The sequence below is a fragment of the Microchirus variegatus genome, assembly GCF_963457635.1.
Source record: "Microchirus variegatus genome assembly, chromosome: 2".
NCBI lineage: Eukaryota > Metazoa > Chordata > Actinopteri > Pleuronectiformes > Soleidae > Microchirus > Microchirus variegatus.
Genome location: NC_139803.1, coordinates 10,644,215 through 10,660,374, shown reverse-complemented (window position 1 = coordinate 10,660,374; position 16,160 = coordinate 10,644,215). Strand labels below are relative to the sequence as shown.

The window sequence follows — 16,160 nt, the reverse complement described above, 5'->3', positions numbered from 1 at the left end:
CGGTGTGACCCCACAGCCCAATCCAGTGGAAATAATATGTTCATTACAACGCAATTACTGACACTTACACCCTCTCTCCCTGAAGTGCGAGTGTGTGGAGAGGAAGGGAGGGGAGGGGAGGGGAGGAGGGGGGTCGTCCATTGACCACTGAGTCTAAGCAACCTTATGTTCCTTTTGTGTGTGTCTGTGTCTGTGTGTGTGTGTGTCTGCAGGTGCAGGATGTACAGCTTCATGGGTGGAGGGCTGTTCTGTGCAGGCGTGGGGAACATCCTCTTGATTGTTTCCACAGCAACCGATTACTGGATGCAGTATCGGCAGTCGAGCAACTACATGCACCAGGGCCTGTGGCGCTACTGTATGCCGGGGAAGTGTTTCCCGCACAGTGACAGCATCGGTAAGTGTGTAGCCAAGTAGCGTTGATGGCTAAAGGAAGAGCTATCTATGATAGACTGTGTGGAAATTCAAAAAAAATTGTGAGGCACCAGGGGGCGACTCCACTGCTTGGAAAAAGAACTTAATTTGAGTGGAAGTCTGTCTTCTACTGCTTAATCCTACACATGAGGGTCACAGGGGGGCGCTGGTGCCAATCCCAGCTGGCATAGGGCGAATGGTGGGGTACACCATGGACATGTCGCCAGTCCAACACAGAGTAGGGGTCTCAAACTCAAATGACCTGAGGGTTACTGAGCATCTACTCTGGTCAGGAGGAAAATTCAGCTTAATATCAGCTCAAAATTGATATTGGAATATGATACTGGTGACCATAATTTGCAGAATTTCAAAATAAAAGTGTTCGCTTTGCTCCGGGACGATGTATAGTTCATAATAACAAACAAATTTATGATGCACAACACACAAAATAACTCATAACTTGACGTGCCGCGAGTTTGAAACCTCCGATTTAGCAATCTAATTTGCTTAATTCCCCCAAATCTGCATGTTTTTGGACTGTGGGAGGAAATCGGAGATCACGGAGAAAACAATATAATGATATTTGAGATGATATTTTGTAGAATTTCTAAATAAAAGTGTTTGTTTTTGACATGGAACGATAAATAGTTGAAAAAAAAAAAGTGTAACTCAAAAATGAATCTGTAAATAAAAAAACTGACGAGCGCCACGTTTAATTGATCGTCCGGCTACAAGTGGCCCACGCGCCGCGAGTTTGAAACCTCTGTGTTAAATGGTTAAATCATATCACTGGCGAAGCTGAACTAAAGCTCAGTGGGTGGAGACAAAAAAGTCATAATTGCAGGAACAATTCCAGCAGGGGCGTTTAAAGAGCGTTTTAGGGGCACTAAAGCATGGGGCCCCTACAGTAGCATTGGGCCTCTTATAATAATTATAATAATCTTATTATAATCTACTGCTTTTTCCTTCCCTGTTGCAACACACATGAGTTTCTGACTGGAAGAGCAGCAGAGCTCATTAACATCCACATTTACATAAGGTTTGGTAAGCTATAGCTAGTTACTGATGAAGAAAACTGTGTTAAGATGCATCTTTATTGCCTTTAACATCCAATAAATGTATAAATCTGCTCTATCCATATTCACCACCCTTGTGTTCCACCGTTGATTTAGTTAAGGTCGACCCGAGCACGGCGACGTGTTCGCCCATTCACCTCTGTTGATTTTGCGCTGACCCCGCCGGTGACTGACCTCTGACCTTGCCCACAGCCCACTTAGACGCCACCCGCGCCCTCATGATCCTCTCCCTCCTGGCCTGCTTCATCGGCATCATCATCGGCATCATGGCCTTCATTCATTACTCATCCTTCGACAGGTTTGACAAAACCTTTGCTGCAGGCATATTGTTTTTCATCTCATGTAAGTGCAACTCCACTACTACTACTTTTGTTATTTGTTTTAAATCGATTTCAGCCACCAAATATTATGATTCAGGAAGTATCAATGAGATGATTTATTGAATTTTTTGTTTTTTTTCCCTCCCTGTCCAGGCTTTTTAGTGTTTCTAGCGATGGCCGTGTACACTGGTGTGACTATTAACTACTATGGGAAACGCTATGGGAACTGGAGGTTCTCCTGGTCCTATATAATCGGCTGGGTGTCAGTGGTGCTCACGTTCTTTTCAGGTAAACGTGAGACTCAAGCAGTCGAAATCAAGATATCAGGATTAAATTGGTGCCATATACACATAATACGACTATGTAATGTTGCTGCATGGATGCTGTTTGGTGCTAAAAGTCTCAGAATTCATGTCAATGTCCTAAAATTGCAATTCATTATAATGAAATGTACATTTGCATGTCGTGAAACTGAATTTTACACAAATTCATTACATTCCACAATGTGTTTGGTGATTAAAAGTTAATTTATGATTAAATCTAGTTTAAATTTCCCGATACTAAAGCCCTGACCTCTCTTTCTTTTTTCCAGGTATATTCTATATGTGTGCCTATAGGATGCACGAATGCCCCAGGAGCACTAACTCCCATTAGACTTCTCGACCATCCTCCCCGAGCAAGCAGTGGATTATGATCACGAGAGCTGCATGGAGGCATGTCTGCATGTAGAACATAAACGATCAAAAGATTCATTGATTTTAAATTAATAAAGAGAAAGACTGGAGGAAACATGAGTCATTATTTTTCCATATACACAGGCTCGTCATGTGTTACACTTGACTGCATTTATGTACATGGTTGATTTTTATTATCATTATTATTATTGTTTATAAAGGTTGGAGTAAAAGGGAAGGGCATGGATTTATAATATTATTGTGTCTAACAAGAGAATCTGGGTGCAGTTTAAAGGCAATGCAATTGTAGCTGAACACACACACATGCCTCTTCATTGACATAATGGCAGCACATCAAATGCTGAGTCTCCATCAGATATTTGTTACTATTATTTATTTATTTAAGCCATTTTTATGTAAAACGTTCTTTTTTACCTAAAAAAAATTGCAAACTGGATAACATAAATACTACAGCTCCATATAGCTAACATGTCACTTTTAAACACATTTTAACTGGTAAACTTTAATTATTCCAATACCAAATTAAAGCTTTTTAATTTAAATTTTAAAAAAGCCTGGTTTTAACACTAACCTGTTATTTATATTTATGTTTATTTGTATAATGGAGAAAACTTAAAAGGGAAATAGAAACAAGTGTTGTCCAGTTGACCTGGATTATTACTGAAATAAGAAATTAGAAGAAATTAAATAAATAATCCCAATACATGATGTATGATGTATCAAAAGTCATCCCAGAAAACATCATAAAATAAATATATTATGTTTACGCGCATATACACACATGTGTGCGTAAAGTTTCGGCACAAAAAAAACCCTCTTATCCAAACGCGCCACTTAACCAAGTGACGCACCACCTGAGCGGCTCAAATTTTCACTTAATGAAATGGCCACAGGAAAATCAGCTTATCGGCGCGCCTCGACAACTGCTCCTTAAGACGATTTCACCGCCATTTGTTTCATTTACTTTCTAATTTCGCCCCCCCCCCTCCTCCATGAAAGCAACTTGTAATCCTCGGTGGATGGACGCGCAGGTGGAAATGTGTTTTGTGTGATCTATAATTGACTATTTTTTAAAATCTATTCTACATTTAATGAAGGCTTTCAAAAGATGGTGCAGCATTAAATAAGTGCGTAAATGGGAGAGTCGTCTCCATTTACGCATGGAGACGACTGCTTCGTTTTCCTGTCCTCATTCACATTTTCTGCTCACGAAATATAGTTTACAATCGAATGCAGGAGAACAAAGTGGAAGTCCAGTAATGAATTTCGTCTGGTCAAATGGAAATCCTGTCCTTTCAGGGCCGAGGATTACAACTTCCGCTCGAACATCTCCCTCGGCCTAATTGCCTAATAGCATTGCAGCGTGAATTCTGCCTACATTAAGACACTTTCGCATTAACTGGCCTGATTGGAAATGTGATGACAACACCGTATCAACAAATTACCGCGCACCGCTTTCTGTCACAAATGGGCACAGGAGCGGCACTTGTACTCTCCCGGATTTTAATACCAACAATTACAGCCAATTTGGGAGGAAATTAGCGCGCCAGTCAGACCTGGAGCGGCACGGCTCTCCTGTGGCAACACGCGGGGGCTCCTGCCGTGCACCTGCCTGCAGACAGGAAGCAGAGACGAGCTCTGGTGTCCAAGAGTCATCAGTGGATGAAATTACTTTTGAAAGAAGTCGCAATAAGACATTTACATAAAACCTCAGTGAAGTCTGGGCTGTGAGGAGGAGAGGTCACATAAACACTCTATTGTGTGTGTTTTATTGACAAAGTCCAATACTTAATATCTTGTTATAAAAAGAAAGAAAATGTGACTACTTCGTCCTTTAAATATGGTGAGGAGATAGATTATAGATAGAATATAATACTAAATGTATTTGCTATAAAAGTTACAAGACATTCGCTTGTAATTTTTTTATTTAATTAACATTAAAATGACCGGTTTTGCATCATACATATGTGGTTATTGTGAACAGATATGTAATTCCATATTAGCATATTTATGGTGATATAATTTGAAGGTCATGTTACCCAACCATGACTGAACAGGTGTTGTTTTTTACCCCACTTTTATACTCTAGTCGAGTTATTAATCCATTCAATGACACAAATATGACGCCATTCTTTTTCCTGCATTATAAAGTGACTTTGAACGCACCACTGACATGCACTGATGTGTTTATGATCAATTAGTGCACAGGAAAAAAAGTTTCCAACAAGTTTCTGTTGATAATAATATTAATAATGATAATAAAAGTGACTTTTCTGCATGACACGCATCAACGTTGTTGCTAGGACACCGTAACAACTGTGATTCTCAGTTGGCTGCTCAGATGAACTGTGCCATGGTCACAGGTGCGCTGCTTATCCGTAATCTGTTTGATCCCCCTCTCCTCCCCTCCCTCAGTTTCCAAAGGGCCTCAGCCAATCAGAGAGCAGAACCAGGCCTTCGCCGCCTCCCCTCCACCTCACATGCTCAGCTCTAATTGGCCGAAGCCCAAATCAATTTCCGCCAATCCGCGAGTTTCTCTGAATGAAAAGCCTACTTGTTGGAAGTCTCACCCTCCCACTGATTTATATGTCAGCGGTCACACACACTCGGGCTGCATTTAAAGCCTGGGAAAGTCTGATGCTGATGCGCGTTTAAAAACAACCATCAACAAAATATAAGGGGGAAAAAAAGAAAGAATAAGAAAGAAAGAAAAACTAACTTACATCATGAGCATGAGCTACGCGTCCGCGGCGCCCACGCAGAGGTCCACGTCGTTTTTCATCGAGGACATCTTACTGCACAAGCCCAAGCCGCTCAGAGAAGTCATGCCCTCGCCGTTCTGCAGCTCCCTCTCCGCGCGGATGCCCATCCTGGAGTACGGATACCCGCTGATGCCCACTCCGATCCTGGCGCCGCATCCGCACCACCCGCTGCACAAGCCGGAGCATCAGTACCACTTCTTCACATCTGGTAAGAGGCGAGTTCACATCTGGGGGGAGGGTGAGGCACAGGTGTCAGGAGGATATAGAAATGATATATTTAAAGAAATAAACTGAAATAATTATTAATAATGAGGAATATGTGGATTAATATGTAGATAATGCATAGAAAGCATTAAAAATACTGTTAAATATATATTTTTTATTATTTCTATTAAATTTACGCACGAGTTTTAAAAAGGAAATTCTTATTTCTCTACTCGTTCTGCTGGCCTTATGTTGCCTTATCTCTTATACTTCTAAAATACACATTTTAAAATACACATTTCTAATTTAAATTGTATTATGATACAAAAAAAACATTAAAAGTAAGAGTTAAATTCTTAAACTGGCCTCTTTTTTACAACAGGTGTCACCACCTAAACACCACCTAAAACACAAATAAACAAAAAGACAAGAAGTTTGACATGTGCCACATATACTGTTAAAATATAATAGGACACATACACATATAAAGTGTTTAATTATGAGGCAACGAAATAACCAAATATCCACCAACACGTGTCTATTTATGTCAATAAATATGGCCAAAAATATACTAAATAAAAATGTAATATAAATGTCAATGAACCTCCGTTTCCTTTCAGGGATGCAGATGCCGGCCTTGTTCCAGCATCACTCGGAGTTGCCGGGGAAACACTGCAGGCGCAGGAAGGCCAGGACCGTGTTCTCCGACTCACAGCTGTCCGGTCTGGAGAAGAGGTTCGAAATCCAGCGGTACCTGTCCACGCCGGAGAGAGTGGAGCTGGCCACGGCGCTCAGCCTGTCCGAGACACAGGTGATTTATATTATTTATGTACATTATCTATTTATTACGGAATCAGAAGAACATTTAATGGAACGAATTAACCTACAATGAGGATAATAATACAATTAGAATACGAATATTGTTGTGTTTTTAATTTGTATTTGCGTCAAAAGTGCTTTTAAAAAAAAAATGTAATTCTAAAATTGGCTTGTATAATGACTTTTAATGCCTAGATTTCTCTAATATTATTATATATATAGTTTTATTACATTTTGGAAAAGCAAAACATCAGTAAATATGCTTTTTTTTAAAACAATAACAGCATAATATTTGATATAAATAACAATTATTATAACAATAATAATAATAATAATAATAATATATACTTAACGTCTTGTGTTTCTTGTCCAGGTGAAGACGTGGTTCCAGAACCGGCGCATGAAGCACAAGAAGCAGCTGCGGAAGGCGCAGGACGAGCGCAAGGCTCCCGGGGAGCCGCAGCTGGAGCGCACGGCGGCGGAGAACTCCGGCGAGAGCGATGCCAACGACAAGGGCGCGCACGACGAGCTGAAGAAGCGCGGCCTCGACCTGGACGTGGAGTCGTACGCGCTGCAGCGGCGGCGGCAGAACCACAAAGACGGCGACGAGGACGACGAGGAGGAGCGCGGCGACGAGGACGAGGACGACGACGACGTGGACATCGAGGACGACGCTTGTTCCCCGGATCATCTACTATAGTACAGTAGGCTGCGCGTTTGTTTTACGCAGGCGTTGTAAATACAAACACTGTAAATATAAGCAAAAAAAAACAACAACACATGATCACATTTCTGATATTAATAATGCTGTAATAATGTCATGTAAATATTCAATCATGCAAAACGGGCCTATATCTATTTTTTTTGTAACTATATCGCCCTTTATGGACCTCTTTGTAAGCGTTTAATGTTTTGTCTGTACAGACCAAACTGTAATTATTATTATTATTATTATTATTATCATCATTATTATACAATTGCTTTTTATTGCTGTATAACATAAAGACGCTTATATACTGCTCCACCGCCCTTTGCACTTATATCTTCTATAAAAAAAACATTTCAACAGTTTTTCCCCCCTCTTTATTTATATATAAAATACGTCTATATAAATAATGATAAATAATATTCACTAACACCTTTTTTATATTATTTTCAAACTGTCCTCAGAACATTTAAATATATAAAGAGAGAGTTAATTATATAGTTAATAGTCAGTGTCATCCATTCATACATAAATGTGTTCATTTGTTGTTGACAGTCAACAGATATTTTTATTTTATTTTGTAAAACCCCTGTACACTTGAGTGTTAAAATTACTGTTAATAAAAGAAACAGAAATTACTGCTTATGTTTTATTATCATTTTTTACCCCAACATCCAAATATTAATTATTTTACTTAATGTTTTAATATTCTCAACAAATAAATTAAATATGCACATTTTTTGAGTGAATAAAACGTGGCAATTTGAATCTTGTTGTTATAAGCAGCTGTTTTTGTTTTGTTTTAATAACAAATATATGTCCATTATTATTATTATTAGCTGTGGAAATAATAAAATAAAACATTATAAAAAACTATAGATACCCAGTGAACAAATTCATTTAATCACATTTGCAAATTTTATTTTGAACTTTCTATTATTTGCAGATTGTCTCGTGTATTATTATTAAATGTGGTGCGTGCAAACCTAAAAGAAATCATTTTTCATAATTTCTGTGCTATTCTTTTATTAATTTCTATATTTTAATCTTGGAATAGTCTAAACTAAATGGATAATATCAGGGAAGGGAAGGGTCGCAGTGTTGTTGTTTTACTATCATTGAAAAAAGTTGGACATACGGGGGTTGGAAGTAAGAAGAAAACACTTCAAACCTGTTTTCAAACTGTTAAATTATCTTTATTATTACATGTTTTCCTCACAGTATATATATCTTCACCTCTGCCCTGGATTCACAGCACTGTCTTTCTCAGAACCAATTGGTCTTTAAAATGTGATGGTGATTAACAGGCAGCTGCAGGACGAAAGGGAAGCAGGCCATGCAGAAGGTGATCAATTAAAAGATTAAGCGTTTTGCAACACATGGACGCATCTGCATTTGAGCCCTAATAGCAGGGCCATCAGCTCATTTTCAGGGAGCTTGCCGTCCACTGAAAGCACACTTCTCACATCAAAGCAGCCACGTCTGCCTTAGCTTTCCAATGGGCAGAAAGGGATGCTAATTTGGCCTCCTTCATGTATGGCGGTGAAAGACTCCTTCAATTAACTGGATTTCAATGGCAAAAAAAAAAAAAAAAGAGTAGGTGGGAGCAGAGTAAAAAAAAAAAAAGGAGGATGCAAAGAGACTCAGTGTGGCTGGGCAGCGATTCTCATTAAATTAAAAAGGGCTTGGTCATTTGTTCAACCACACATCTGAGGACTTAACACTAAAAACACAGGGCTTCAAAGAGTCCATGATGGGTTAAATAGAGACTATAATCTAATTAAAATATTGCACAAAGGTAAATAGTGCTTTGATAATGATCTGAGGGTTCAATTAGTGAAATGAGCTGCTTGAGAGTGCTGTGTGTGTGTGTGTCGGGGGGGAGGCGGAGCTGCTGCTACTTAGAGAGCGTGCGGCTAAAAAGACAACAGGACGACACGGGGGTCCACGAAAGACGGCGCGGAGAAGATTCCAGGTCAAACAGTAACGTGACGACGACAACGAGACAATCGCACATCTGACACACATCTGTCATTAGAGCTGTCTCACACAGCCCACACCCCCCCATCTGACATTTTACATTCATTCTATTAAACATCGTTACATCTTTATATAAATAAATATGCATGTATAAGGATCAGTCAAAATCTGCAATAGCATATTCGCTGAGTCATGTTGTGCGGCTGTTTCTATATAAATAAAGATTATTCGTAACATTTCTCATTCTCACATTCACATTTTGGAGAATTACGTCATTGAAACGGCACAAAATTTGTGTCGTTCACAGCTTTGAAACGTCTTAACATGACCGTATCGGACTGATATCGGTGTATCGGCAGATCCTCGAGTTTGAGATATCGGTATCAGACGAAAAAAAGTGGCATCCCTAAAATATACAAATTGGGACTAAATGGGATATGGAAATGAACTATCCTGTCGTAGTAGTAGCAGAAAAAGAAGATGGGAAAATGGGTGTAAGAACAGTTTCGGTGTGAACTGAGGAAAAAGAAGGCGGCAGGGATGCAGCGTTTTACAGCCAGCGATATTGCACAATTTCACGAAGGCCACAGCAGCATGTCTTTCCTGTACATGCCTCTACATACGTCCAATGACATGTTATTATTATTACACATATTATTAAAGGGCCACTTCACCCAAAAAATATAGTTTTTGAGGTGTAATTTTATGAGCACAATTACCAGCGACTAAAATCTCACCTAAATAAATTCTACACCAATTTGTACACGTTTGACACTTTATCTCGCTGTTAGCTCGCCTTTTTCTAACAAAAAACTTCAGTATTTGGTAGATTAGTGTTACTTAACACTTACGCGTGCACATATGGAGAATTTCAGAAGACAGAAGTCGCAAAATAAATACATTTAAACCTTCCGAAGGCACTGAAGTGATTACACACAAGCATACAGTATATATATGAAGATATAGAACACCGAAAAACGATCATTGAGGTACAATAAGCATGTGCTTGCGTGCAGATGTAAACAGGAATCTGATTCTCTCTGCTGTCGTGATTTGTGTCAGAGAATGAGGTCAAAAGTGAAACTGGAAGTGTTAACTGAGCGTTTTGTTCACAGCTGATAAAGAGTTGTGGCTCAAAAAGAACAAATTGTCATAGTTTCCGAACGTTTTCTACCCAAAAACACTGCACCAGAGTTTTCAAACTTGTTCATGTCTGGGGCGCCAATATTTCTATGTAGTTGATGCTATTTTTTAAGGTCAAATCACATCAGTTCTTCAGAACTAACCTGGGTCAGTTCCAATTTTCAAAACACACCTTAAGCAATTTCTCTTGAGTAAGTCATGGTAATTTAGGTGTTTTGAAAGTCCATTTAACTGCATTTAAAGTGATTGGGTGAAACAAACTGTGTGAACTGCACCTTGCATCAGACAGCATGTTTGCTGAAGCATGCCACCGCCGCCTTTTCTTCTTCGTGCCTTTTTCTAAGCAGTTCCATCTTGTTGAGCTCGGAAACGTCTAAACCCTGCAGGAGGTGAGCGATGCCTTCGGGCTGGTGCTCCTGCTTCTGGATGAGCTGAGGCTTCACACGGGGTTTGGCGATGGTCTTGGCATATTCCAAGGCCTACAAGTGGAAAAAAGACAAAGAAAGGAAGAGGTTATTCATTATTATTCAAGCAAAAACTCAAGATTATCAGCTGCAACCTGCGTCAAGATGAGAAACGCCGAGCATTTTTGTGAAGTTACATTTTAATTAGGGCTTCACAAATAAAGAAATACTTTATAAGGTTTATAAACTAAGGTTCTGTTACGACTTTATTCATGTAATGTTACTACTTTACTATTGTAACGTTACGACTTTATTCACGTAATATTCCGACTTTATTCTCGTTATATTATAACAGTATTCTCGCAATGTTACGACTTTACTCTCGCTATGTTACGACTTTACTATGGTAATGTTAAGACTTTACTATTGTAATGTTACGACTTTACTCTCGTAATGTTAAGACTTTACTCTCGCAATGTTACGACTTTATTCTCGATATGTTACGAATTTACTATGGTAATGTTAAGACTTTACTATTGTAATGTTACGACTTTACTCTCCTAATGTTAAGACTTTACTCTCGCAATGTTACGACTTTATTCTCGTAATGTTACGACTTTACTCTCGCTATGTAACGACTTTACTATCGTAATGTTACGACTTTACTATCGTAATGTTATGACTTTACTCTAGTAATGTTACGACTTTACTCTAGTAATGTTACGACTTTACTCTAGTAATGTTACGACTTTACTATAGTAATGTTACGACTTTACTCTCGTAATATTCCAACGTTATTCTCGTCATATTATAACAGTATTCTCGTAATGTTACGACTTCATTCTCGCAATGTTACTACTTTACTCTCGTAACGTTACGACTTTGCTCACGCAACGTTACGACATTAATCTCGTAATATTCTGACTTTACTTTCGGTATATTGCGACAGTATTCTCGTCATGTTCCGACTTTATTCTCGTAACATTACGACTTCATTTTCGTAATGTTACGACGTTATTCTTCGCAATGTTAGGACAAAATTACGGGAATAAAGTCGGAATGTAACGTGAATATTACAAAGTACAGACCAAGAATTAAAATAGTGCTTTCTACTGATAGAATTTGCACATGAATGATATCTAAGATAGCATTGGTTTTAAAAGGCAAACCTTTCGTTAAAGAGCTTAATTCTGCAATTATGTTGAAAATGCACATATATGTTCACACACACTCTGAAGAAGTAAACACAAACACACACACACACCTTCGCCCTGGGAACTTTCCTGCCACTGCCTTCCTGGTCCTTGGCTGGTAGAAAAGGAATCCTACTTATGTTTTTGTTCATGTTGCGGATCACGTTTGAATACAGCTTCTGTCGTTTCATTTTCTCAGCCTGATGATGATGATGAAAGAGTGTGAGAGGGAGGGAGGACAGGGGACAGAGGGACAGAGAGAGAGAGAGACAGAAGCAGATTATAAATGGAGGTTTAATTAACTGAGCCATTCCTCCTTTAAGGCTCTTTTCTTTGTGTCTACCCTCAGCAGAGCCTCTCCATGCGGCCAAACAAAACCAAACATAGGCAGCTATTCACCAGGTCTATCAACGTTTACACATATCATTCACTAATAGGCTCGGGTCTGGAGATGCACGGGGCTCGATCTAGTGCAAATTGGCCAAACAGCCTCACTTTTTAGTATTGGGGGATTAACAAAAGATATATCAAAGCACAACGAGCACTTAACTCCTTAGGGGTACTCTCATTTGCTTTGTATATTTAATTCTATTTGTGGAAGCATGGGCGCATTGATGAACTCGTGAACTCGGACAACTGGGAGAGGGTCAGTGGAAACGAGGCGGAGCTGCTTTCACACACGCAGCCGCAACCCTGAACTTTTCAACACTACATTACTTACAGGAGCTGCATGTGTGTGTGTGTTAACTGGACTAAAACTAGGCTTTGCACCGGCAGCTGTCAGTCAGTACGTTTACATGACGTACACAGACTTAAAACACACATTAACATGTTCGTCCAACTGAAATGTGACCAGGGGCGTTGACCTAGAAACACAGAGGAAGACAACAGCGAGAGAAACATCAAAATCCAGACTGAGATTGTGGTCTGTCAGCTCACAGAATTTAATATTCCAAAAGTCATTTTAGACCCGGTCTATAACCACCTTCATGGTGTTTTCACCAGAAATAACTGAAGAAATAACGAGAGAAACACTTTTTCACTGTCCCTAAAGATTCCTACATTAATTCCTACAGTAGTCTGACAGGTTTTTATAGCCGTGTTCGTTCTTCTGTATTCTGTCAAAGGCACTTTGAGGTGTTTATGGGTCATATGTTAAAAGCTGCAAAATGCATGTCAGTCATGCCGGACACCCCAAATCCAAGAAATCCTGCAATATGAATCATGCAACAAAAAATTTGCACAATTTGCTTTGTTTTTGGACTGATTTGTACAATTACCTGAAGGCTGTTGCTTCAGACAGCCTAAGCCTTTTCTTAGGCACGACATTTTGTCAACATATTCCTACGTGCATAAGCATGGCATGACCATTTACATGAAAACAATGTGTATTTCTGTGCAAAGAACAGTCTACTCTGCATTGGAGCCTTAAACAAACCACTGCAAAAATAGCGTACACTAAAGATGTCATATATTGTATCAAATGAGCTGATTGTCTGACCCCCTGCAGTTATCTACACTTCTAAGGGCCCGTACATTGATTCACTTCAGTATTAACATTGATCAACATGATTCTTTTTTCGAATGCAGTCACAAGTTCTAAGTCAGACCCACACCCCATTTTTCCAAATGTGGTTAATTCAGGACAAAATGCAAAAGTTGAGGCATCTCATGAACCAAAGGTGAGCCAAAGATGCAGCCGTCTGCTTCGTTGCATCATCCGACAACATCATTATCCATGTGTGGAAGTCTCCCAACGTACTTACTTTGTTGTCGACAGCGGTGTAGTCGGAGCGCACGTCTCGCTGGTTTATGTCTCCTTTCTGCCACACTTGTGCCTCCTGGATAGATATATATAAAAAAAAAAATGACACAGTGACAATATGATAGACAAACATCTTAACTCTCCTCCCTGCTTGTTTGACCAGGTCTCCACTACCAATTTCCACCACCTAGTGGAGCCACCAGCAGGAGGAGGACAGTGACTCACCTGACTGCTGAAAGCTTGAGACAGTAATTAGACAAGTGATGGAAACTTACTCGCTTGATTTCAAGATATTACAAAGCAAATACACTGATTTTAAAATGGTGAATATGTTTGTCCTCTGCATGCAAAAGGAGCCTGTGTAAAATATGTGTTTACATCGTTATAGTGTTGAGTTTTATCACGTGTATTCAAACCTTAACCCACAGAGTATTTACGCTGCTTTTCTCCATCACTGTGTTAAAACAGACAGTATAAACAGATGCTAGAATATGCAGTATTTTGTGACTTTTTTGTGTGAAAAGAAAAAAGCCTGAATATGTGACCTATAAACACTCACACATCCAGGATGTCCATATAAGGAGTTGTGCATTATTCCTACTGCAATTTACCAAGGGTGCACCTTACGTGATCCGTGCCACTTACATACTTCTAATATTTCCACCAGATTTGTCTTTAGGAGGTAAAGTATATTGAGATTCTGTATCTGTAGGTTGATGAAATATCTGATCTCAGGGGGGAATTACACGATTCAAAATCTGATCGAAAAAGTGTCACAGTGACCTTATGTGCATCGACAGTTATGCAAGGTTTCTTTCATGCTCGGCCGCACGCACACACACATACACTCACTTATGTTTGCAGCTATGATAGTGATGTAGCTCCAGGAGGAGCAGCGTTGGTACACGCTGAAGTATGTGCAAAAATAAAAACTGAATGGATTTTCATTTCGAAAAGGAAATATGATCCGGATGCCGGAAGTTTATCCAGATTTGTGGATTTTTGTTTGGAGCATGGAGCAATGAAGAGCTTCTTGGGGACATCATTTCATGAACAACAGTTGCTCCACTAACTCCCAAATTTGTGTCATTACTAAAACCAAATTAGTGTCTTATTACGACAGCGTATTCGGGCCAAACTGAAGAATTCTTATGAGAATCAAGACTGAGCATTTCGTGAAGTTACATTGTGATTGGGGCTTCACAAATAATTAGAAAATACTTCATCCTTTTGCACCGCATTATCTTTAGAAGAGATCGTGCACGTCTGTTTGGACGAAAAGAGAAAATCATCTCTTTTGTGGACTGGAGGAGGAGGAGGACTATCGCTGGTTACATCTACGCTCTGTTGCCGTTTAAAAATAATACATTAGAAAAGAATCTCGTAATATTTCGACCACTTTACTCTTCATTTTGGCCCTAATCCTCCGTACTTTCTATATGCATACAGTGCATTTGTGGAAGTGGAAGACACAAATAAAATAGCGTAGAACGACTTTGACGCTACCTCTCAGGTGCTGCTGTTGGTTTGTATGTGTGTGACCAATGTGTACGTGGCCGCGTACAAACCCCAAGCTGAAAAAAAAAGGAGCTAATCATTCCAGATTGCACTGGCTCCTTTTCAGAAGAAGGATTGCAGTTTGCTTTAACCACAGGCCTCGGACACAACAGGGTACCTTTCTTTCAACCCCCACCTCCCCTCCACTCATCTGCTTTCATGCCCGGGCCACTGCAGCCGGGGCTGCTTTACAAATTGAGCCTGTAATCTTGTCAGACATGATGGCTAACATGGTGGGAGCGATACCAGGTCAAGGGGGCGGGGAGTGGTGGGCACCGCAGGAGGACGATGTGAAGGCTCCAGCGTGAATGGTGAACACAACCCTAAGCATTTAATCATGACTTCAAGCCTTTTCGTGCATCCGGCAAACAATTGTGTTTTTTAGCTTTGTTAGCTTATCGTGTGGTATGAAAAGTGGTCACGTTGTATTATAGCATGACCAAAAGGACCAAAAAACAAATAAACCATAGCAAGTGAGGGTTAAGACCTGGTTTTAGGTTTAGGGTTAGAATAGGGTTTAGGTTAAGGTAAGGCATTTAGTTGTTATGGTTAAAGCTAGGGTAAGGAGCTCGGGAATGGGGTTCAGGGGCCACACAGATTTTAATTTGATGTCAAGTGAGCCGGAACCAGTAAAATAATAGTATAATAACCTATAAACAACCATATCTCCAAATGTTTCCCTTGGTTTTACATCTTTTTTTTTACAAAACGTTTGATGAAATAGTATATCATATTATGATTAGATTCACAAATTCATCTTGCGGGCTGAAAGGCCCTTTGTCTGACCGGGTCACAAACCCTGCAAGGCTACAGTGCTAGTCACTCAAGGTGATTGGACCATAACACTCTGACCATCTTTTTTTTTTTCTGTGCTCCCGTGGTCCTCTCAGTAGGAGTCAGTTTAAAATATCTTCCTCTTCAATTCACGAAGCAACTGCATCGATTCCATCCATTATCAAAACAACCCCATTCTATATCTTGCTATTCATTATCTATACAAAAACAGGAGGATGTACACTTTTATAATTAAAATTATACCTAAAAGAACAGACTGTTGTTGCCACAGAGATGACCTGTGAAGCATGACCTGAAAAGTTTTGTTGAGCGATGACTTTTAAAAGATTA

General features: G+C 39.6%; 2 protein-coding genes across 2 annotated transcripts; both read left to right on the top strand.

Moving 5' to 3' along the window:
• Positions 1–219: 219 nt before the first annotated feature.
• On the top strand, positions 220–2,461 carry lim2.1 (lens intrinsic membrane protein 2.1; the record flags this gene model as incomplete). The annotated part of the gene is made up of 4 exons (XM_083909056.1): positions 220–394; positions 1,680–1,829; positions 1,961–2,095; positions 2,400–2,461. The coding sequence occupies 4 exons, from the start codon at positions 220–222 to the stop codon at positions 2,459–2,461; spliced, it is 522 nt and encodes a 173-aa protein (XP_083765182.1).
• A 2,767-nt stretch (positions 2,462–5,228) lies between these two features.
• On the top strand, positions 5,229–6,987 carry bsx (brain-specific homeobox; the record flags this gene model as incomplete). Its single annotated transcript, XM_083910727.1, has 3 exons — positions 5,229–5,472; positions 6,089–6,279; positions 6,661–6,987. The coding sequence occupies 3 exons, from the start codon at positions 5,229–5,231 to the stop codon at positions 6,985–6,987; spliced, it is 762 nt and encodes a 253-aa protein (XP_083766853.1).
• Positions 6,988–16,160: the final 9,173 nt, after the last annotated feature.